This window comes from Primulina tabacum, chromosome 4 (genome assembly GCF_025594145.1).
Source record: "Primulina tabacum isolate GXHZ01 chromosome 4, ASM2559414v2, whole genome shotgun sequence".
NCBI lineage: Eukaryota > Viridiplantae > Streptophyta > Magnoliopsida > Lamiales > Gesneriaceae > Primulina > Primulina tabacum.
In genome coordinates, this window is record NC_134553.1 from 1,862,581 (window position 1) to 1,883,943 (window position 21,363).

The 21,363-nt window shown below is 37.6% G+C and overlaps 4 protein-coding genes across 5 annotated transcripts; 3 read left to right on the top strand and 1 right to left on the bottom strand.

Annotated features, from left to right (window-relative positions):
• The first annotated feature begins 1,585 nt into the window (after positions 1-1,585).
• Positions 1,586-4,704, top strand: LOC142542283 (protein REVEILLE 7-like). The gene is made up of 6 exons (XM_075648849.1): positions 1,586-1,919; positions 2,621-2,710; positions 2,822-2,933; positions 3,041-3,102; positions 3,279-3,692; positions 3,792-4,704. The coding sequence occupies exons 1-6, from the start codon at positions 1,902-1,904 to the stop codon at positions 4,428-4,430; spliced, it is 1,335 nt and encodes a 444-aa protein (XP_075504964.1). The 5' UTR covers positions 1,586-1,901; the 3' UTR covers positions 4,431-4,704.
• A 276-nt stretch (positions 4,705-4,980) lies between these two features.
• Positions 4,981-7,479, bottom strand: LOC142542284 (organelle RRM domain-containing protein 2, mitochondrial-like). Of its 2 annotated transcripts, none has more exons than XM_075648851.1 (4): positions 7,189-7,479; positions 6,054-6,122; positions 5,631-5,723; positions 4,981-5,332 (listed from the first exon to the last, which is right to left on the bottom strand). In XM_075648851.1, the coding sequence occupies exons 1-4, from the start codon at positions 7,433-7,435 to the stop codon at positions 5,265-5,267; spliced, it is 477 nt and encodes a 158-aa protein (XP_075504966.1). In that variant the 5' UTR covers positions 7,436-7,479; the 3' UTR covers positions 4,981-5,264. The 2 variants fall into 2 exon arrangements, with proteins under 2 accessions (XP_075504966.1, XP_075504965.1); XM_075648850.1 differs by having other exon boundaries at positions 5,617-5,723; positions 7,189-7,477.
• Positions 7,480-10,875: 3,396 nt separating this feature from the next.
• Positions 10,876-15,322, top strand: LOC142542286 (homeobox-leucine zipper protein HDG11-like). The gene is made up of 10 exons (XM_075648852.1): positions 10,876-11,664; positions 11,875-11,992; positions 12,088-12,273; positions 12,377-12,853; positions 13,075-13,176; positions 13,297-13,509; positions 13,600-13,783; positions 13,890-14,158; positions 14,239-14,328; positions 14,461-15,322. Exons 1-10 carry the CDS (start codon positions 11,459-11,461, stop codon positions 14,866-14,868), a joined length of 2,253 nt encoding a protein of 750 aa, XP_075504967.1. The 5' UTR covers positions 10,876-11,458; the 3' UTR covers positions 14,869-15,322.
• Positions 15,323-17,694: 2,372 nt separating this feature from the next.
• LOC142541394 (mitochondrial import inner membrane translocase subunit TIM14-3-like) lies at positions 17,695-20,997 on the top strand. The gene is made up of 3 exons (XM_075647929.1): positions 17,695-17,910; positions 18,704-18,882; positions 19,045-20,997. Exons 1-3 carry the CDS (start codon positions 17,908-17,910, stop codon positions 19,199-19,201), a joined length of 339 nt encoding a protein of 112 aa, XP_075504044.1. The 5' UTR covers positions 17,695-17,907; the 3' UTR covers positions 19,202-20,997.
• Positions 20,998-21,363: the final 366 nt, after the last annotated feature.

Below are 21,363 nucleotides of genomic sequence, written 5' to 3' on the forward strand. Positions count from 1 at the left end.
CTTCGACTGGGCATATTTAATTGGAGACGGAGTCCATTGTCATCCTTAAGCAAATCAGGCACAACCACACATAAATCTTTCCCAAATTATATATGTATATATAATTTGGTCAAAAATAGGAGATGCATTTGTGACCACACAATGAATGAACTGTCCAGTGGAACCGTTACCAAGCAAAGCGAATCACAAGATCTGTCCCGCTGGCCTCAATTGGAGGATAAGATATTGTTGTTGTCTATTATTATTATTACAAAAATTTAATGTTTATTTTCTTTGTCCTTGTTGGTTGGTTCATATCTTTCCTCCAATATTATAATAAACAATTCTTTGGCTTTACTTGGATCATTTGCCAGAAACGAAACTGCAAAAATTAAAGATATATGGAATAATTTAAGATAGTCACGATTAGGACATAATTTTTTTATTAAAAATAAAAATGTGGTTTATATTTAAGTTATATAAACCAAGTAAATTAAATTATATAAACCAGAATATTTCGGGATGAAAAACTTAATGTAGTTTCACATATATTCAATTTCGGAATTAATTTTCGACTTCGTTTCGATTTTGGTTTCGGTTTTAGCTTCCTTCTCATATACAGTCACAAAGAAAATTAAAGGACGGATGATACCCCATGAGGAACCGGGTCATGAATGACCCGGGATATTAATTGGACCGTCCGAATCGGAGTTAGTACACCGGACACTTCTCCTCTTCCCGGGCAGTCATCATAGCCCGGGCTTTCATACAAGTACCTGGGTAAACTCCTATCCAGGCCACCTCGAGAATTGCACCACACTCGAGTATGATTGATACATGCCGTCTAATCTGTCAGAACTACTTGGACTTGGAGTGTCCTTGAAGTCATCAGAAACTAGTATGGGCAACCGACTTACCATACTTAGTAGGTGAAACGAGAATCGAAGTACCTACTCCATTTTCTACTATAAATAGCAGATATTAATGTCATTTAATGATTCTGAAATCTTTGAACTCTAAAGCACTTACATATTTTCTCTCAAATATTGCTTGTATTCATTTGAAAAACTTCTGACTTTAGCATCGGAGTGGCCACGCCGGACACCCCTCCGGCGCCCATTCACGAGTTCTTTTCATTGTTTGCAGGTGCTATCACAGCCATTATCTTCACTCAAAAATTCTCACACACTATAAATTATTGATTTGATCCGTTGGAGCTCCTAACCCGACTCAACCATTTCAACGGGATCACATCAACGGATTTAAAGGAAGTAGTAAACCTGACTAAAAGTAGGAAATCAACTAATTTAATATTTAATATAATATCTAATGGCTTATAGCCTTTAACCAATCGGGTGTTTTTCTACTTATATGTAAATCTTACTCAAAAAAATAAAATAAAATAAAATCTCAAAAAAGAGAGAATCCAGGCAACGAAGAAGCCATCTTGCAAGATGAGAAAAAGATAGGAGACAGTGCACACAAAGGACACGTGTCAAGGGCCCACTTAATCTCAGCCACAAAATAATCTCAGTCCCCACCATTCACCCTTCTTGCTCCTTTCTCGACCCTTCCATTCATATTTTATTATTAATTTTTCGCACAAAAAGTAAAAATTTAATCGAGAAAAATTCCGATGGGGAGTCCCTGTAGTTGTTTTTCCCCCAGATTATTTCTAAATTTATACTCCATTTATTCATTAGCAACCCATCTGCCCTGATCCCTCCGTCTGTTTCATTTCTTGGGTTCTTTTTTCACATCTGTTTCTTTATTTTTTCCGCCTTTACACTTCTCGAGTTACTGGATAGAGCTGAGAAGTGAAGTGTGGGACGTGTTTCTTGATATTGAAGGAATAAAGCTGCAGCCTTTATCTTTTGCCATCTTTCTCCTCTTTTGTTATTAGCCGCGGTTTTGTTGGAACCATGGTTTCTGAAACTAAGGTATGTTCTATTCTTTGGAACGGGTTCTTCTCTTTTCTTGGGTTTGTTGAGCTATTTTGCTGTTGATTTATGGTTTTATTTGCATTCACTTGATGAACTGGTGAATTGATTCGTTATTGATCTGTGTTCACACTCGAGCTACATGTGTGAGCTTGAAGCTGACGCAGAATATTATGCTCTGGATAAAGTGTAAATGAGAATAAGGCAACTGTATGAGGGATGTGATGAATCAAGTGTTTGGATCATACTGTCCTTGTCAACCATTCGAGGATATTATGTGTGGATTTGGCGCTTTAATTTTGAAAACTCGTTTTTTCCCTTCGACTTACATGTCTTCAAATTTAACTGTTTTACTACTTGGATAATTGGTTGTTGTTGAATTAATGATTTTCCCACAAATAAAATCTATTTGCTGAATTGACAGAAGTTAGATGAGTTGTGCGTCTGTATTTATGTTGAGAAAGAGTTCTGCTACCAAGATCTAAAAGAATGAATGGAAAATGTCGTGTACTTGGTAGAAATTTCATAGTCCAGTGATCTGAACAAGCTTTTTATCAATTCTTGAAAACACGTATATCTAGTGAACTGTGATTGATGGGTAAACCACAAGGGAGAAGGGTGGCTTGAAGTCTTCCAAAGGTTGTATTTTATCAGAACTCAGATCAAGATTTTCTCATGTAGTTCTGACTGTCATACTGCAGGATGCCTCTCTTATGATTAGCTCACAGCTGGAACCCGTGGCTGGCCAATCTAAGGCCTCGCTATTTAATGGAAAAGGCGATCCACCAAAGGTGTCGGCTCTCTCCTTTTTGTGATTTTATCAAGTGACTTTTATGAGTGAGATGACTCGGGCTCATTGTTTGGCTACTGATCATAATATACCTGTTTATGATATGTATTAGGTAAGAAAACCATATACGATAACGAAACAGCGAGAGAAATGGACCGAGGAGGAACATCAAAGGTTTCTTGAAGCTTTGAAGCTATACGGCCGTGCCTGGCGTCAAATAGAAGGTGAGTGGTAGATATGATAATTTGGCTCCCATGGAAGTCTTAAGTTTTGCTATACTTGCTGTTGTAAGAGTTATTGAAGTATTTTAGTCATTCATTTCATTCTGCAGAACACGTGGGCACCAAGACTGCCATTCAAATCCGCAGTCATGCCCAAAAGTTCTTTACCAAGGTGTGCTATTGTAAACAAATATCATTTACATGTTTTAAGTTTGCTTTGTTTTTATGCACGGTGTTCGGACAGATGATTAAAGACATCATTGGAACCAATATGAATAGTTTGTTTAACTACTTTCTTTAATTTCATACAATTTACACAATCTTATATTTTCCCATCTTTAACCTCAGGTAACTCGGGATTCAAGCATAGATGGCGAGAGACATTTCAATCCAAATGAGATCCCTCCTCCACGGCCCAAAAAGAAACCCCTCCATCCTTACCCTCGTAAAGCTGATTCCGTTACCGCAGAATCCCTGGTTTCACCTCAACCTGTAAGATCGCCTTCTTCAGATGGTTCTTTTGCCAACAGAGAGAATCTCTCTCCAACCTCAGTTTTGTCAACAGTTTGTTCGGATCCTGAGATTCATAAAGCTCGTGTTTCTCCAGCTTCATGTGCTACTGATGCACGTTCTGCCAAACTCATGGCAGCTGAGAATGATAATGAATATGTGACATCTGCCCCTATTTCCAAAGAAGATGATGATTTTAATCACTCTGTGAAAGCATCCTCTATTCCAGTCCCGGTTAATAACTCCACAATGGTATCTTACTTATTCGTTTATGCTGCCAATAAATTCAGCTGATAACTCTTACTTCGATTTTGACAATTTTTTTGTGTTTTTCCCTTTACGGGCATGTAGAAATTTGAGTTGGCTTCTGAAACAACTGTGTTTTCCACGGATAATCCATCTACTGAAGAATCTTGTGCTAGTATTAAACTATTTGGAAAGACCGTTCTTGTGAGAGATCTGTCCAAACAGTCTTTACAACTTATTGAGAACTCTAAATCTCTACCACTTGATCCCATGGATGTGACCCCGGAAAACAACAGCGAGAAGCTCTTTCAGAACTTCCATGCGCACAAGTCTGAATTTGTCCAAAGTGCGCTGACTCCCTTCAGTTTACCAACACATTTGTTGAAGAGCGTTTCTAGCCACATGGAGAACGTTTTTGGATTGTCTTGGTGGTACTGGTATCAAACGCTGGTCCACAATCATCTCACTTCATGTAAGCTAAAGGCAGCAGAAAAGGCTGAAAATCCTCTGTGTTCCGAAGCCTTTAAAGAAGAAGATCGTCAAAAGAAAGAGTCTTTGTCTGGCTCAAACCATGGGTCAATCAGTGAGGCATCCCGCCAGTCAGATCGTGAGTCAAATTCTACTAAAAAGGAATGCTTGAAGGGTTTCGTTCCCTATAAGCGGTGTTTAGCAGAGAGGGAAGACAAGTCAGCCATGTCGTTTCTTCAAGAACGAGAGAGTCGACGAGCTCGTGTTTGCTCATAGCTCATTCTATATGGCAACCCCGGGTCTTGGAACCTTTCTAACCAAATAAATTGTTTATTTTTTGTGGAACTTTATAATTATGAACCTTTTCAGTTGCCAGCCATTCTTGTAAAGAAATCTGAACCATGTGTTAGCTAATGCCGATGGTGTTAAACAGCCCTGTGCAAACAAAGCTGTCAATTGCTACATACTTTTCTGCTGCTAAGTTACAACTCGACTCTCGGTCGATGTATTATCAGGAATTACATACATTAATTGTTTCCTTAGCAACCAAGACATTTCCATTTCTGATTTTTTAACACCAGACGCTGTTAAAAGGTTAAGTTTTCACTAAAGTTTTACTGCACATGCTATTTCTTGGTATGTATATTTTCCATTTCCTGAATTCTATTATATCTTACCACGATAACATTGCATGAGTCGCACACCACCCCTTATCATATCGAGAGATTGTAGTCGGAGATATATTCATTGATATCGTGGTTCCTCTGACAATGTTTTAGATAATATATATGTTTTGTTTTTTAAAGAAAATATAATTGAATGTAGCTACGTCAACGTTGAGATTCAGTACTTAAGTGGATTGGTAATTGTATACAATTCAACATTCACTGTTCAACAAGGGTGAAATTGTCAGGTAGAGTCCGTGCTCTCGGTATGTCAATTTAGCTTGGTAACCAAGAATCGGCTGCTTTTGGCAAAACAGAGAACTAAAATCATGGTCGAATTAGGTCCATCACCAAGCGTGCCTAAGGCAACAGGGGTAGACCTTGCAAAGTTTTTTTTTCCACATGCTATTGAGAAGGATCACTCCGGCTCTCTCCAGGTTTCTGCTTAAGCCCTCGTTGTAGCCCGCTTCTGGATTTTGCTACCTCGACAAAGATTACTCGGCCATCGAGAAACTGCAAGGACGTTTGGAGGCCAATTCAGAACCAGAGAGAACTTGTCGAGAGGAACAAGAACACGAGTATTATCCATCTGATCAACATGACATCTATTTCTCTAGAAAATTTTGTTACAACCAATGTGGTTTGATTTGCAATGAAGAATTTCGTGAAACTAACTTGGATGAAAGGGTTTTTTGCATCTAAATTTCTGCATTTCTATCCTGAAATCTGAGTGTCAAAGAGAGATCTTCCAATCTGCAATCTAGACTTTTTTACATTTGTGTGAAAAGGCCACTTACCTTTCCATGCATACCTTCAATGGCTTTCTCAGACTCCTCTGCTGTGGCATATCTTAAGAATGCAAATCCCCTCGGCCTGTTAGCTATATTATCCATCACCAAATTCACTACAATAATGATACAACATGTTCTCAATCAGAATCTTGAAACCGAAAATTCAACCATTTATGTGGGTCGAACGATAATTTTATGGATTTAAAATCCATTTACATCATATCATGATTCTGATTTCTGAAATAATACAGCATTGTTTAACAATACTATAAAGAGAACATCAGGATTGATGATTTTTGGTTAACTTCAACGTGCCATAATTCAAATTACCAAGTGAAGGAAATAAATGTATATAAATATAAAAAAATTCCCTGATACAAACACAGCAGAAAAGAACTTTTAATAAAGAATTCGGCAACCAAGTTTTATGATGCAATTCTGACCTTTGATAAGCTCACCAAAGTTTTTGAATGCATTTCTTAGACTCTCCTCTGTAGTCCTAAATGAGAGCCCTGAAAGAAAAAACCCTCAATCCATTCAGAACACAAACGGAAACACATTTCTCGTACACCCAAAGCTCAGAAGTCATTGCCACAGCAAGTCAGCAACCGTTGTAATAATAATAGTTAATATTATTGTTGTTATTATTAAATTTTTTGTGAATATCTTACCTAGAGGTGCAACAGAGCCGATCCGCTTGCATCAACGTTCAACTCAACCTAGCTCTAGTACTTGAAGTATTTTGGTCGAGCTCGAAGTTATGATTTTTTTTTCATATTTAAATTATCATTCTGTTCATACGTTACAAAATTATGAATAAGAAACTCTGTAAAAGTTAGAAGATACTATTGTTCAACCTCAACTCAAGCTAGAATCACGTATGGAAAGATCATTTTTGTGGTGATGGCTAGCATTCTCTAAGGGAGTGGCAGATAGCCTTGAATTTTTTTAAGGATGTGAAAAATGAGATATCTTTTGACTTTTTTTATTTTTGAAGTTACGATATGGTTTTGTTACAATTGGGTTCAATTGACATCGTCCCAAAAATGAGATTTCAACTCTTACTCTCCAATATTTTGCAAAAAATTAATTTCCAATTTCACCTCCCTAATCAGACTTGTGACTGACTATGAATGAGAGCTCACTTAAGTTCGAGCCACTTGGAAACAACTCAAATCAAGATCAATAAGAAGTGCTGCAAGGTTCAGGTTGAACTCCAGTCATGAATTTTTTCGCACATCAATTTTTTAGTCTCCGTTTCTATTACGATTCTGAGTTCTGACATCCTGCTAGTGCATATAGCTCAGTAATGCAGTCTTCAATTTCGGAACTGTTCTAATCTACATCGACCTCTTATCTTATTCTTTATCCTCGAATAATTTATTTTTTTCGTGACGAAAACTTTTCACCAAAAAAATTCAACGTTTGAACATAATATTAAATTTGCAACCACCGCTACATATCGTATAGAAACACCATTGAAGAGGCACTAAAAATTTCCAGAAAACACAGAGTTACCCATGCTTAATTACCAAAAAAAAACCAAATAAAAAGTTAGTGGAGAGAGAGAGAGCTGACCGCTAACGAAGAGTTTGGTGGAAGGAGTGAAATGCGTTCTCGACGCAGAAGAAGACTGACTAGGTGGGAGATACGCTGCAATTAGGAGATTACATTCCCGAACACCACTTACAAGCTTGTTGGCCTTAAGAGGTGAGGAATAGAAGAATCGTTCCGATTTAAGCGTTCTTACTCCGCCCAGTGGCCGCGGCGGCGTCGCAAGGAGTGGGCGAGGTCGAATGTGGTGGCCAAAGGTGGCGGTGGCCATTCCCGCGGCGTTGTCTCGTCTGGTGATATCATATCCTCACTCGATAAAAACAAAACTGTTTTAGACATTTTAAACTACCCCTTCATGTTCTTAAAGTAACATATCGGTACCTTAGAAACGAACAAATAGCAATTCATACCCATATCGTGACGAATCGAAATTACCAACCATTGCATTTGAACCACGTTTACTTAATTTTTTTTAATAAATTACCAAAAATGCAATTTATGTACTTATTAATGATAATTAGAAATTTATATTTAAAAATGTTTTCTATTTTACACATGACATAATCCCACATCATCATTTATTATTTTAATTTGTTTTTATACAAATAAATAATTTTTTACATCCATATTATATACATGTAATTTTGGTATATATTGTATTATGTGAAAATACATTTAGTATTTATATCTATAATATTTTTCAATAGTAATATCTTGTATACATTTCGACGAGATTGAAAACTTCATGCCGTGTTAAATATTCACTAGAAGTTCAACATTATTTTTCATCTTTAATTAAAAAGGGTAGTTATATATGATACAATCGAATTAGATTTTATATAAAAAAACGACATTAAATTCTCCTATAAATAACATGTTTGAACGTTCAATTCATTCATTCATTATATTGACTTTCAGCAGCACCCTTAGCTGCTATCTCATTATATAATCAGTCTCTGACTTAAGCATCGGAGGGGCTATGCCGGGATACCTTATCGGCCCCCTTCTAACGGTCTCTTTTCGTGATTTTAGGCTTATATTAAATTCGAGGTCTGCACTCGGACTAGTATCACATGCTGGAATCGATATCACTCTTATCCTCCTCCTATCCAGAAGCGAGCTTCTTCCCCATCTACTCAGGTCGAGTCCCCTCCTCATGCTGGCAAAAAGAAGATGTCCACTGATCCGAGCCCATCAGCCCCACATAAGGGTAAGCGAAAAATTTCTGAGATCTCCATCACATCGGACTTCTTCTCAAGAGATGTCCGGATCAGAAGATGAACATCCTTCTAGGCCAGGGATACATCCTCTGTATACCTCGGAATTGGTTACTGTTGGACGAGATCCCACTCACATAGCTCAGAAGCTATAATATCAGCTCTTTTTCCACGCAGATGCAGCTTTCTTGGGTTCATTGGGATGGTCTGATCTTGCCCGCATGACATGCAGCAGTAGAGCAATTTCCCTTCGTGCCTGTCGTGACTGCTAGGATAAGTGGCTTCTTGGGTGCTAATGATGAACCCCCAACCTTCTTCTTCCCAGCCTCACGGAGCAATATGTCATTCATGACTCTACCTACAATAAGAATAATGAACTAGATGAGAATGTTATCAAAGAGAAAAGTAAGTAAAAACGAAAGAAGAAATGTGAAAAGATGAGAATATCTGCCTAGCGTCCTCCTTCAGCATAATTTTTGCTGGACTTAACTCGGCATATATAGCACATGAGATCTTCATATAAGAGTTATGGAATACTAAAGAATCGATCTCCTAATATACTCATTAAGCGTAGATATATCTTATCTTTCTTAAAACCCTTGGAAAGCCTAGATTCGGTAAATGTAAGATACCAGTCCGTGGAACAAGTCAACTATTTGGGGTGCTGGATGAAGAAGAAGTATTTTTTTCAGTATTTCACGTGACTGAGATCCCCATCAAAAAGCTTATGGCTGGATCGAGATGTTATGTAGAAGGATCCTTCCTTGGATTTGGCCAGAACCAAAAAGTAAGAGAAAGTGGTGCAATCTAAAGGAAGATCTAAGGCCCGAAATAACACGATGAAGCTGCATATCGAGCAAAAAGCATTTGGAGTGAGCAAACCTAGATGCACATGATAATAACAACTCGACTCCTGGAGGAAATCACACAGGGGAAAACGGAGACCCGTATGTAAGTGTTGTTTGAAAAAAAATTATAACAACCTTTGGTGGCTAGATAGGCCGTCATCGGGGGTAGAAATGATGATTTTGTGAGAGGAATGAATATACGACGAAGCCCTAAGTTTTGACTCGCTAGTGGGACATATATGAGATGATATGTGGCCATACCATAGGTTATCGGTGTTGGATATATTCATCTGTTGGTTAACATGACGAAATTTCCTTATCAAGACGACTATGGGTGACGACCTCCTCCTCAGGAGAATCGATGGTAAATTCAGGATCTTCTAAGAAAGTCCTACTATCGTCAGACTCGCTAGACCTTTCAGATCACTCGAGAAATTAAATTCGGAATCAGAGGAAGACATGATTTTAAGGACAACTAAGCAAATAGAGGAGAAAACTAACTCGGAAGAAGCGTGAGAAGATATTTGAGGAGTAGGATCAATGGAACGAGCGGGTGGTGAGCCGAGCGATGGAGCGCTCGAAGCAGCTGGGCGAAGGGACGGGGCTGGACGTTGGCGTGGGCGAGACAAGGGTGAAGACGAGGCGAAGGCATGATCAAGTGAGAACTATTGAATGAAGTGCACTTATGAAGTGCAAAAAAAGTTCTGTGCGGTGGAAACGAGAATAAAGTGAGGAGGGGACCTCTATTTATAGGGGAGGCCCGGATCAGATCTGAACCCTTGAGAGCGGGAAGGTGATTTATTTTGTTTCCAAATTTTTGGATGCTAATGAACAGCAGGAGGAGAATACCCAACCTACATGTTGTTCCAAGGACAACGCAATTAATCAAACTTCGAACATGCGATTCAGTTCGACTCGGGAAGGTGAGACTGGTGATACCCTGTGAATAGGCCCATCATGACCAGGCTCAAACCGGACTCTGGGTCCCCGGCCCACTCCTACCTAAAGTAGGTGGTCCATGACAAGTCCATGTATTCTCCTATAAATATCATGTTTAAGCGTTTCATTCACTATATTGACTTTCAGCAGCACCCTTAGCTGCTCTCTGATTATATACTCAGTCTCTGACTTGAGAATCGGAGGGGTTACGCCGGGATACCCTCCCGGCCCCCTTCTAATGGTCTCCTTCATGATTTCATGTTTAGATTAAATTCGATATCTGCACTAGGACTAATATTACCTGCTGGAATCAAACACTAAATTTTCAATGAGTATCACCATATGTACGTTTTTGTGAGAATATTTTTGAATCTTCCAATAATAAATATTTACTGCACAATCATTGTGTTTGCAACTTCAATCAAGTATTATAAAAATGATTAGGTTTTTTGTGAGACGGTCTCACGAATTTTTATCTGTGAGACGGGTTAACCCTACCGATATTCACAATAAAAAATAATACTCTTAGAATAAAATGTAATATTTTTTCATGGATGATCTAAATGAGAGATGTGTCTCACAAAATACGACCCGTGAGACCGGCTCACACAAATTTTTGGATTATGAGAAATATATATATTGAAAATTTTAAGTCCGTTTTAAAAGCTCTCTTATTATTTTGCATTAACTTGTTTGCTTGCGTCTCTTAATTACCCACACCTTCCTCTTCCACCTTCCCAACACTCTATTTCATCTCCTTTTCTCCACCCCAATTGCACCCCTCTTCTCACACACACACACATATACATACATATATACATACAATCAATATATATTTATATATATGCTCATGCGTGCATACACATGTGTATGTAAGCAAGATTATTCTCATCTTCTGGTGCGAGCGTTACTGAATCTAAGCTGCCAAAAATGAAATCATGGCTGGTGCCTTGACCATTGCTAATCTCCGCCCAGAATCCATATATTTTCCTGATACAGATCCCATATCATTTTTTTTATTTTTTCTCTTTCTTTCCATTGAATCTTGAAGATAAATCGCGAGCACCCATAATTTTCTTTGATATAAATGATAAAGTTCTGATACATATACCTTACGGCGTATGATCTTTTTCTTTTTTGAGAAAAAAAAAAGATTTAATCTTTTCTATCAGACGTACCTTAAATTATGATTACTGTGTTATTATAGTAAGTGTAGTTATTACAGTTATATTATGGGAATATCTTGTAATCCGCTGGAGCTTCTTCTTTACAAGTACTGCTGCTGTGTGAATGCTTTTAATATCATTTTTATTACTACTTCCAAAATCGCGGGTCGGAGATTTTTCTTCTGGTGAGGTGAAAGAATCATCGATGGAGTTTAGCGTCGGCGGCGGTGGCGGCTCAAGTGGTGGAGACCAACCCGATGCCTCCGATTCTCATCGGAGGAGAAAACGTTACCATCGCCACACGGCTCATCAAATTCAGACCCTTGAATCGTATGCCTTTCTCTTCTTATTCTTCTTCTTCCTTGCACCGTGTATATTTGCAAACTCAACTGCATGTGCACACACACGCATAAACTAATTTACTGATAGATAGAATTTATTTTTATTAGATTTTATTAGAAAATCGGGGAGAAAAAGAAGTTTCTTTCTTTACTCTTGAACAAAATTAGATTTCGATGATGCTGAGGTTTTTGTGTGTAGAATGTTCAAAGAATGTCCCCATCCAGACGAGAAGACCAGGAATCAGTTGAGCAAGGAGTTGGCTTTGCATCCTAGGCAGATCAAATTTTGGTTTCAAAATCGAAGGACTCAGACGAAGGTAATTAGTTTTATTTTTAATAGGTCGAAATAATTTATTCCCTTCCCTGGCAACTGATCTTACTTATGTTTCTTTTTAATTGTAATTTTGTTTAGACACAACATGAAAGAGCAGATAACTGCGCGCTTAGAGCAGAAAATGATAAGATTAGATGTGAAAATATAGCAATTAGAGAAGCCCTCAAGAATGTGATCTGTCCCTCTTGTGGAGGCCCTCCAGTTGAAGATTCATACTTTGATGAGCAAAAACTGCGAATGGAAAATGCCTTTTTGAAAGAAGAGGTCTGGAATGTTTCATTTCTTGAGTAATATCCCAAAAAACTTCCTTAGATTCTATGATATCCAATTTTATTGACCTCTTTTTTTGTGTTTGTACGATTTATAGCTGGACCGTGTCTCAAGTATTGCGTCAAAATATATCGGGCGGCCTATTTCACAACTCCCATCAGTGATGCCTATTCATGCATCTTCATGGGATTTATCCATGGCAAGTTTTGGAGGTCACGGAGGTTTAGTTCCCGGCCCTTCCCTCGATCTTGATCTTCTTTCGGGAAGTTCATCAAGTGTAATGCCGAGTTTAGTCTTCCCTCCAGTGAGCATTTCAGAAATGGATAAATCTGTCATGACAGAAATGGCAACCAATGCCATGAATGAATTGATTAGGCTCTTGCAGAGCAATGAGCCTCTTTGGGTTAAGTCCTCAACAGATGGTAGGGAGATTCTTGTTTCCGAAAACTACGAGAGATTTTTCCCAAGGCCTAATAGTCATTTAAGAAATCCAGAGGCACGAATGGAAGCTTCGAGAGCTTCTGGTGTCGTGATAATGGATGGTTTGGCTTTGGTTGACAATTTTATGGATGTGGTTAGTTTAGTTTTCATGTTTTTTTTAATGTGAACAGGCGATGATTCAGAAATTTGGAGGATGAGGGGGGCAAGAATTACATTTTAAAAAAAATTATACATACGCAACATAAAGGATTTTTGTTTGTTTTGAGGGACGATCACTTCCCTCACCTTCCTTCGGATCCGCCAGTCACGTTGAAGTTCCTGGTTCAATGATGTAATTTGTAAAAGTATTGACAGGATAAATGGGTTGAAATGTTTCCGACTATCGTTTCGAGGGCAACGACTATATGCATGATATCATCTGGAATTCTTGGAAGCCAAAGTGGCACATTGCAGTTGGTAATAATAAACATATGATCATGATTAGTGCATAGTGAATTTTTTTCCTCCCCCCTTGAAGTTTGTATGTTTCTTCTGTGGTGTGTCTCTGATTCTCAGATTACTTGCTTCATATCACAGATGTATGAAGAATTGCAAATGCTTACAGCATTGCTACCAATTAGACAACTCTATTTTCTTCGCTTATGTCAGCAGATCAAGCAAGGCACTTGGGCTATAATCGATGTTTCTTATGATCTTCCTCAACAAGAGAGCCAATTCACTTCTTCGTGCAAAGCTCACAAGCTTCCTTCTGGATGCTTGATACAAGAGATGCCAAATGGTTACTCTAAAGTAAAATTTAACAAGAAATTCATGACAGTTTCTTTAGTCCTTGCTCTTATAATTGATATCAAGTAAAATTTGTATGCATAATTAATGAAGGTTTCTTGGATGGAACATTGGGAGATAGAAGACACAGTTCCGGTTCATGGACTTTATAGAGACCTTATTCGGACCGGAGTGGCTTTTGGAGCCGAAAGATGGCTTTCTACTCTTCAAAGGATTTCTGAAAGATTTGCTTGTTTGATGGTTACTGGGAGTTCAACCACAGATTTTGGTGGAGGCGGTAAATCAGGAGAAAATTTATGTCTTGATTTATGAAGCAAAAATGCAAAATACAATGTTCCTTTGGTTGTCTTTTTGTTAATGGTAACATTGTCGTGTATTGATAGTGATTCCATCAGCCGAAGGCAAAAGAAGTATGGTGAAACTTGCACAAAGGTTGGTGAAAAGCTTCTGTTCAAGCATCAACCCTTCGAATGGCCAACAATGGACCACCATATCAAGATTAAATGAGTTTGAAGTCCGAGCCACGTCTCATAAGAGCACTGATCCTGGCCAGCTCAGCGGTGTCGTGCTTTGTGCAGCCGCTACTCTCTGGCTTCCTGTCTCTCCGCAGAACGTCTTCAATTTTCTCAGGGACGAGAGAACTCGACCTCAGGTAATTAAGCACAACTCGAGCTGATTACATTGGAAATATTTACATCATGTATTCTAATTAAGTTCATTTTAAAATTATAGTGGGATGTTCTCTCAAATCAAAATCCGGTTCAAGAGGTTGCTCACATTGCAAATGGTTCTCACCCCGGGAACTGCATATCTGTTCTTCGGGTATATTTCATTTCTTCAACCATTCGTCTTCCTTTCAACACGCTATTTAGACATTAACGATCAAAATGCATCATTTTTGTCCCAAAAAAGCATTCAAGCCTGTCGCATGTATAACTCTGAATTCTGAAACAGGCGTTCAACGCTGGCCAAAACAATACGTTAATCCTCCAAGAAAGCTGCATAGACGCTTCCGGCTCACTCATCGCGTACTGCCCTGTCGATATACCAGCCATCGAAATAGCAATGAGGGGAGACGACCCTTCCTACATCCCATTACTCCCGTCCGGTTTCACAATATCCCCCAGTGGCGAGCCTAATCACCTCCATTCCTCAGAGGGAGGAGGTGACGGAGCTTCAACTAGCTCCACACCCGTCATCGCTGCCGAATCCTCAGGTTCACTCGTAACAGTAATGTTTCAAATACTTGTGAGTGGCATGCAATCCTCGGGAATGACCGCCGAATCCGTCGCAACAATTAACAACCTTATTGGCAACACTGTCCACCAGATTAAATCCGCCTTGAACTGCACCACTTCCTGATATTCCCGCCAGTTAACATTTCAAGAAACACATCTCTTTCCGAGTCATCTGTTAGCAACATTGGGTTAGTTGAGGAAGCCGGTATTGAATGAAGTCAGAAACTATTAAATCTCTCGGTTAGTTGAGCAACTTGAATGCATTGCATGCTGCTGCTGCTGTATTTATATGCCAGCCTCATCACAGTTCAGAAAAAAAAAATGACATCTCAGTTAAAAGTTGTCCTGAACCCAAAAAAAAAAAAAAAGAACCCTCATTAATATAATCGGTTGAAATAGGAGTCAAGAACGAACCATTACCTGTATTGAAGTGGGCCTCTCCATTTTCTTTCCCTTTCATTAGGGTTAGTAGCAGTTTTGTTCTTCTGTTCAAGTTTGATATCAGTTTAGCAGCGATAAATAATGTATGGTTCGGGTATTGACTTCTGTTTCGTGGAACTTATATATTTTTCATTTGGAACTTATATATATATATATATTATCTGTCTACTCTCCATTATTATCACTATTATATTATTATTATGGTGTGTGAATTGCCACAGATATTTTTCGATATTTATAAACTTTCGAGGCTAACAGAATAGCTTACAAATAATGTTAATCAAATAAACCGCAGCTTGACAGTTTTATGAAATGGGTAAAGTCAAGAAAATATTAATAAAAAAAATCAATTAATCAAACACTTAACTCGAACAATACTTGAAGTAAATTTATAAATGGATGCATTAGTTAAATATATGCAGTGCTTCATTTTATTAGGTGTCACTTTCATATGCGGGCCTGTGGTGGGGAATAGACTGCTAGTGAGCTTAAAAGTCATGGCAAGGTGGGGGCAATATATATAACAATAATTAAAGACTTGGTATCTTGCTTCCTAGTTAACATCAATCTGCAGCAACCAGTAATTCAGTGTATAGTCCGGTTAGTTCCATCTTATCCTAAATATTATATCCATGTTGAAGTAAAAAAATATAATTTTTGATTTCAGCAGAATCATATATATATATATATATATATATATATATATATGAAAACTAAATACTGTCTAAAATAAAAGATCCATATATAATCCATGCAAAATCCCATACATAATAGGTTGGGCAAAGGGTACGTAGAAACAAGATCTATATATGAATGAAAGAGACAACTAACGGTGTGTATTATAGTGGACTCATCTAACGACCCCAAATCAAAATATCATTATCTTAATAAAGTAGAGAGATAGTTGGTTGTGTAGATATCGAGAGAGTTGCGAACAAATTTAATTACTAAAAAAAACGTGACAAACATAATATAAAATTGATGCATTGTAATTTTTTTTTTACATCTCTTGTCAGACGGTTTTATTGGTTTTTTATGTGATCAAGTCAACTCGAATCATATTTGAAGTGAAATGTAATACTTTTATCATAAAAAAATATCATAAAAAAATTTATGAATCTGATCGGGCTAGTGATTAGTCTCACGAAATTATCTCGTGATATTGTCTAACGACTAACATGAATTTTTGTGATTTTTTTTAATTTGATTTTGACTAGGTTAACAATTCACAAAGAGACATATTTAGGGTTCTTGTATTTTTTTTTTTGAAATAGAAACATTTATAAACAAATTCATATTTTTCTTTTTGATGGAACTCGTAGCTGTTATATTTCAATGCACATTATATAAACTCATCAAGTAACATACAAACCACTCTAAATAAGTAAATTATGTGAGCTTGCCTGGAAAAAAACTTGTAGCAAGAAGAAACTATGTATGCTTCAAGTTAACCACCACTCATTGGGAATATTGGACAATATATTCAAGCTGATTCTTTGTATGTTTTGGATAAGTTTGCATGATGGACCTCTTGGCTCATTTGCCCACACCAAATTGTACGATGAAATCAATAATGTTTTATGTATCTGTGTTTGATAATGGATCGTTAACATCGTCTCGCAGAATATTATATCAACTATGTCGTATGATATATTTAGAGTAATCAATTTGAGTTTATCTTAGCTGGTGTGGTCGACCCAATCTTCCGTTGGAAAATTGGCGGGTTTGCTTACTATTTTGAAGGCATGTCAAAACAGTTCAGCCATTTTGGGTTGCGGGTTAACGCATCATTATTTAATTTTTAAAATATAAATTTTTTAATTAATAATCAAACAATTATTCTATAGTTGTGTGAAATTTGTAAGAATATGAAGATTTGATTTTAAGGATGAATGTGAAATTTGTTTTTATTAGTTTTTTTTTTTTAAAAAAAAAAATTTGGGTTCAGTTGAAGTTTTCTCGAATTGTGAAATTGGCAGGCGAACCATTTGATAGAGGGCCGGGGTTAGGCGGGTCGGTCTATTTTCATAGTCGTAGATAAATTCGTTGTTTACGTTACAATATAATTAATTATTTGGTGAGAGTAAAGGGAGAGAGTTTATAAATTTTTGAGAGATTGGAAATTATTTCTATATAAAAATTATATAGGTTTAATTTGCTAAACCATGACATCGAGATTAATGGGGTTTGTTTCAACCTACCTGTGCAGGCATTGCCTGCACGGACAATGAACGGATATGAGTGATCCGGGCCCACCTCCCTGTAAAAAAAAAAAAAAATTGGCTCGAAAAAATCCGAGCCGTTGGATCGACCCCTGCAGGCAGTGCCCGCAGGGGTAGGGTCGACCGAACCGATTAATGGCGATATATATGATACGTAAATAGATCGGCTGATGGTTCTGGAGACCCGACCCGGCCCGATCACCCATTTCGTGGTCTACGATTGGTCAAACGTACGACTCGTCAAAATCCAAAGAACCGCCGCCGCCTACCCAATTCGATAACTTGCCCCCTACTCCACCCTACATACACAGTACATGCATAACACAAGAATTTTAAGGTTAAATCCCTCCAAAACAAGCTTGAATCAGGCCTCCCTTTTTTAGTTTCTTGGACCAGCCAACGGTTTCATACACCATTCTTGCCATTGTATTCGGTTCCTCCTCGGTGAATGTGTTTGCTTGATTTGATCAATCCATTGTTGTTCTCTATTTCTCGAATTGATGGTATGTTTTTGGACCTTTTTCTTCAATCCCTTTAAATTTTGTTTACTGTTTTATTTTTAATTCAAGGTGGGATCATTTTTGAGCTTCTGTTAAAGAATTACAAGATGGCATAGATTATAATACATGACATTCTCATGGTATATAATTGAATCCTATAATTCGGTTATTATAGAATTTTAGCTTGATGCGATCGATGTACTTACTCGAGGGAGAGTCTCATGTGAATCTTGTTTTTTCACTACATCTGCTGTTGATCGAGACAGTCAATGAGTTTGAGTTGGAATTTGAAGCATGCTTGCTTGAGAGATCTAGCCAAAACAAGGACTTTTCACCTCAAGTTTGTGATTTGTAACTTGTGGATTAAACATGGTCATATATTGTTCTTAACGGTATTGAAGACCCTGTACATGTTTGCATCTCATACATAAAAGCAGTTGTTTCCATTGTTAGCATTATTTTATTGTCAATTTGTTTTTGAGGGAATTTTTGGTTAGTGCATGAAACCAGTTTTAAACAATTCCTTCAATGAGTTGAAATACAAACAAGCACTTATTAGTTTTGACTTAAAAATGAGCTTGAACCGAACATTCTCACTAATTCGTTAAACTTGGTTGAACTCACGCTCGATTATTGATTGTCATACGCCCATAGGCTCCATACCAAGCTTGTAGAATCTTGAAAGCAGATGAAGGAACATGAAATCTCCACTTTTCTATGGCCTGCTTTGTTGTTTTTGTTGCAACAATGAGAAATAAAGTGTCTCCCCCATATTATTCACCTTTTTTTCTTTCAGGGATCTCCTTTGATAATTGGTGCTGCTGTTGGAACCGCAGCTTTGGGGGCCAGGTACTTGATAAGAGCATGGCAAGCATTTAAAGCTCGCCCAGTTGTTCCACGTTCTCGTAGATTTTATCCTGGAGGGTTTGAACATGTGATGACAAGACGAGAGGCGGCATTGATTCTTGGAGTGAGGTAAAGCCTTTAGACTCCATTCCCTTTTCAGAGTGGATTGGTGCTTGTTCTGCATCACCAGAGAGCCACATAATTCATGCTCAATCTCAAAATTAGAGTTCTCTAATTCATATATTTTTGTCTAAGAAATGCTTAATTATATACCATCTATATTACGAATAGGGAGTATGCCGTACTGGAGAAAATCAAGGAGGCTCATAGGAGAGTGATGGTAGCGAACCACCCAGATGCTGGTGGTAGCCATTATCTGGCTTCCAAGATCAATGAAGCTAAGGACTTATTGTTAAGGAAAACAAAGGCAGGAGACTCTCTATTCTGATTTATTACAAATTACTTTGTCAATAGCCATATTCTTTATAGATGCCATAAATTTTACTTGTTTCCTCCCTTTCATCTATATTTGTGGTCCAGCTGACATAGCTCGGTATTTAATAAGGCATTTTACGCATATGTATGGTACCGGTGGGTTGATTTGTGTCCACTTTGATAGAGGCTTTGAGTGTACAGCATTGATGAGTGTCCCATTAGTATTACATACTTTGTTTACGTCTGATGACTGGAAGCCTTCATGAATCCTGAAGTCAGTATCGATTTACAAATATGTGCTCTGTCTGTGAAATTGTGCGACAAAAATAGAAATAATATCATCATTCTGAAAGATGCAATAATCAAGAGCACCAGTACTAATACATTAGAAGCAACACCATTCGGATATCAAAACCGATAAAATCTGCAGGATGGGTAATTCAGCAATCATATATGATCACTGCTCACCCATTTTGAAATGGAATAGTCCATCATTGCATTTATAAAGTATTATACCATGAGATATATGCTTGTAAAACCATAAACATACCTCTTTCTAGGTGGAAAATTTAACCTTTTATGCATCGGAACAAGTCGAACACAAAATTTGTGGCCTAAAAAATCAGCAGCACCAGCAAGAAATGACGGTATATTCAGACCAGAGCAGGGCTCCCATGAAGCGACATTACTGCAGACACACACACACAAGAAAAAATCAGTAGTGTTACTCCATGGCCAGCCCTGCACGGGTCTGTCCCCCATAGACTTTGGTTTCTATTTTGCTTGCTCGTTAACAAGAACTCACCACTTTATGTAGTTCCTAATTAGAACTTGTATGTAATATATTAAACTAGTATTACTTTTGTTTTTTAGTTTATATCTTTTTCTATCGGGGTTTTCCAGTTAATATTCGGGAATGGACAAGGCTTGGAATTATAAGTGTTGTTTTATTACCTAATACATGCTGCCAAGGCAGCCCGCGGCCGGTCTTCCCTACTAAATCAATAACTCACAGTTCATACAATGATAATAATAATAATTTAGAAGAAATCTAGTAATTTGGCCAGAGATTTAACCTTGTGGACAACATGAAAAGGTGTAAGAACAAACTAAAACATCTGAAACAACATTAAAAGACCAAGAAACAGAAAACAAGCACTGCAAAGAATCATAGCGTCTGCCTGCCACGCTTGTTTCCTGTTAGTAATCGAAGCAGGTGCAACAATCTTCTTCTCTTTGTTCAAGTGATTCGATGCCTCAATTTCCAACTTGATCTGATGTTTGTCCAAAGCTTTTTGCCATCGACTTTCTCTAGCCTTCCTTGATTGTTTACATAAGGATCGACGATAATACTTGAAAAAAGTAACAGATTAGTATAAAAAAACACTTTTCTTCATCCACCACAATACCATGCCAAGAGCGAAAAAGTTCAGGTTCTCAGACCTTAAGCGTCTCAAGAAGGTCACAGGAGGAGGGGATGAGACTTAATGATCTCCGAATGCGAATAAGTATAACGTTAGCAACTGTTAATCATAAACCAATTTCATCTAGCACCATTTGCATGTTTTCGCGAAATATAATTTTGATTTGATGAATATAGCCCGTAAAAACTCCAGCAAATTCTGGCTCTATGTATATTACAAAATTTAGTGAGCTAGGGAGGGGGAGGGGACATTGATTTTAACTCAATATTTTCCATACTTGTCAAGTAAAAAAGTGGCAAACTGAATAACATGCATCAACCAAGATGCCCGTAAATGAAAGCGCCAGGAGCAGACTCGTACACGACTGGATATGAAGTAAAAACCACTTAGCATCAATCAATACTAAAAGATACGCATATTCAAATTTCAATAAACAAATGAAAACATGTGAATCAGTCCCATCCACAGTGTCCTTTGTGGACACCACCAGTAATTATTGTCTTAATAATTTGCTAATGATGATAATTTATTATATATGTATAACTAATGCAATTGTAAATTGGGATATTTTATAAATAAAAAAGAGATTTTTATTATTATTTTGTTCTTATATGAATCGATTTTGGAGTGGTCTTTGTTTTTCCGATTTAAAACGAAGAACATGCATAAATTCATGCTGGTATTGTTGGGATCGATTAGGGGGGTAATCGTTGAGCTACAATAGCTCGGTTCTTGAAATATTAAACACCGA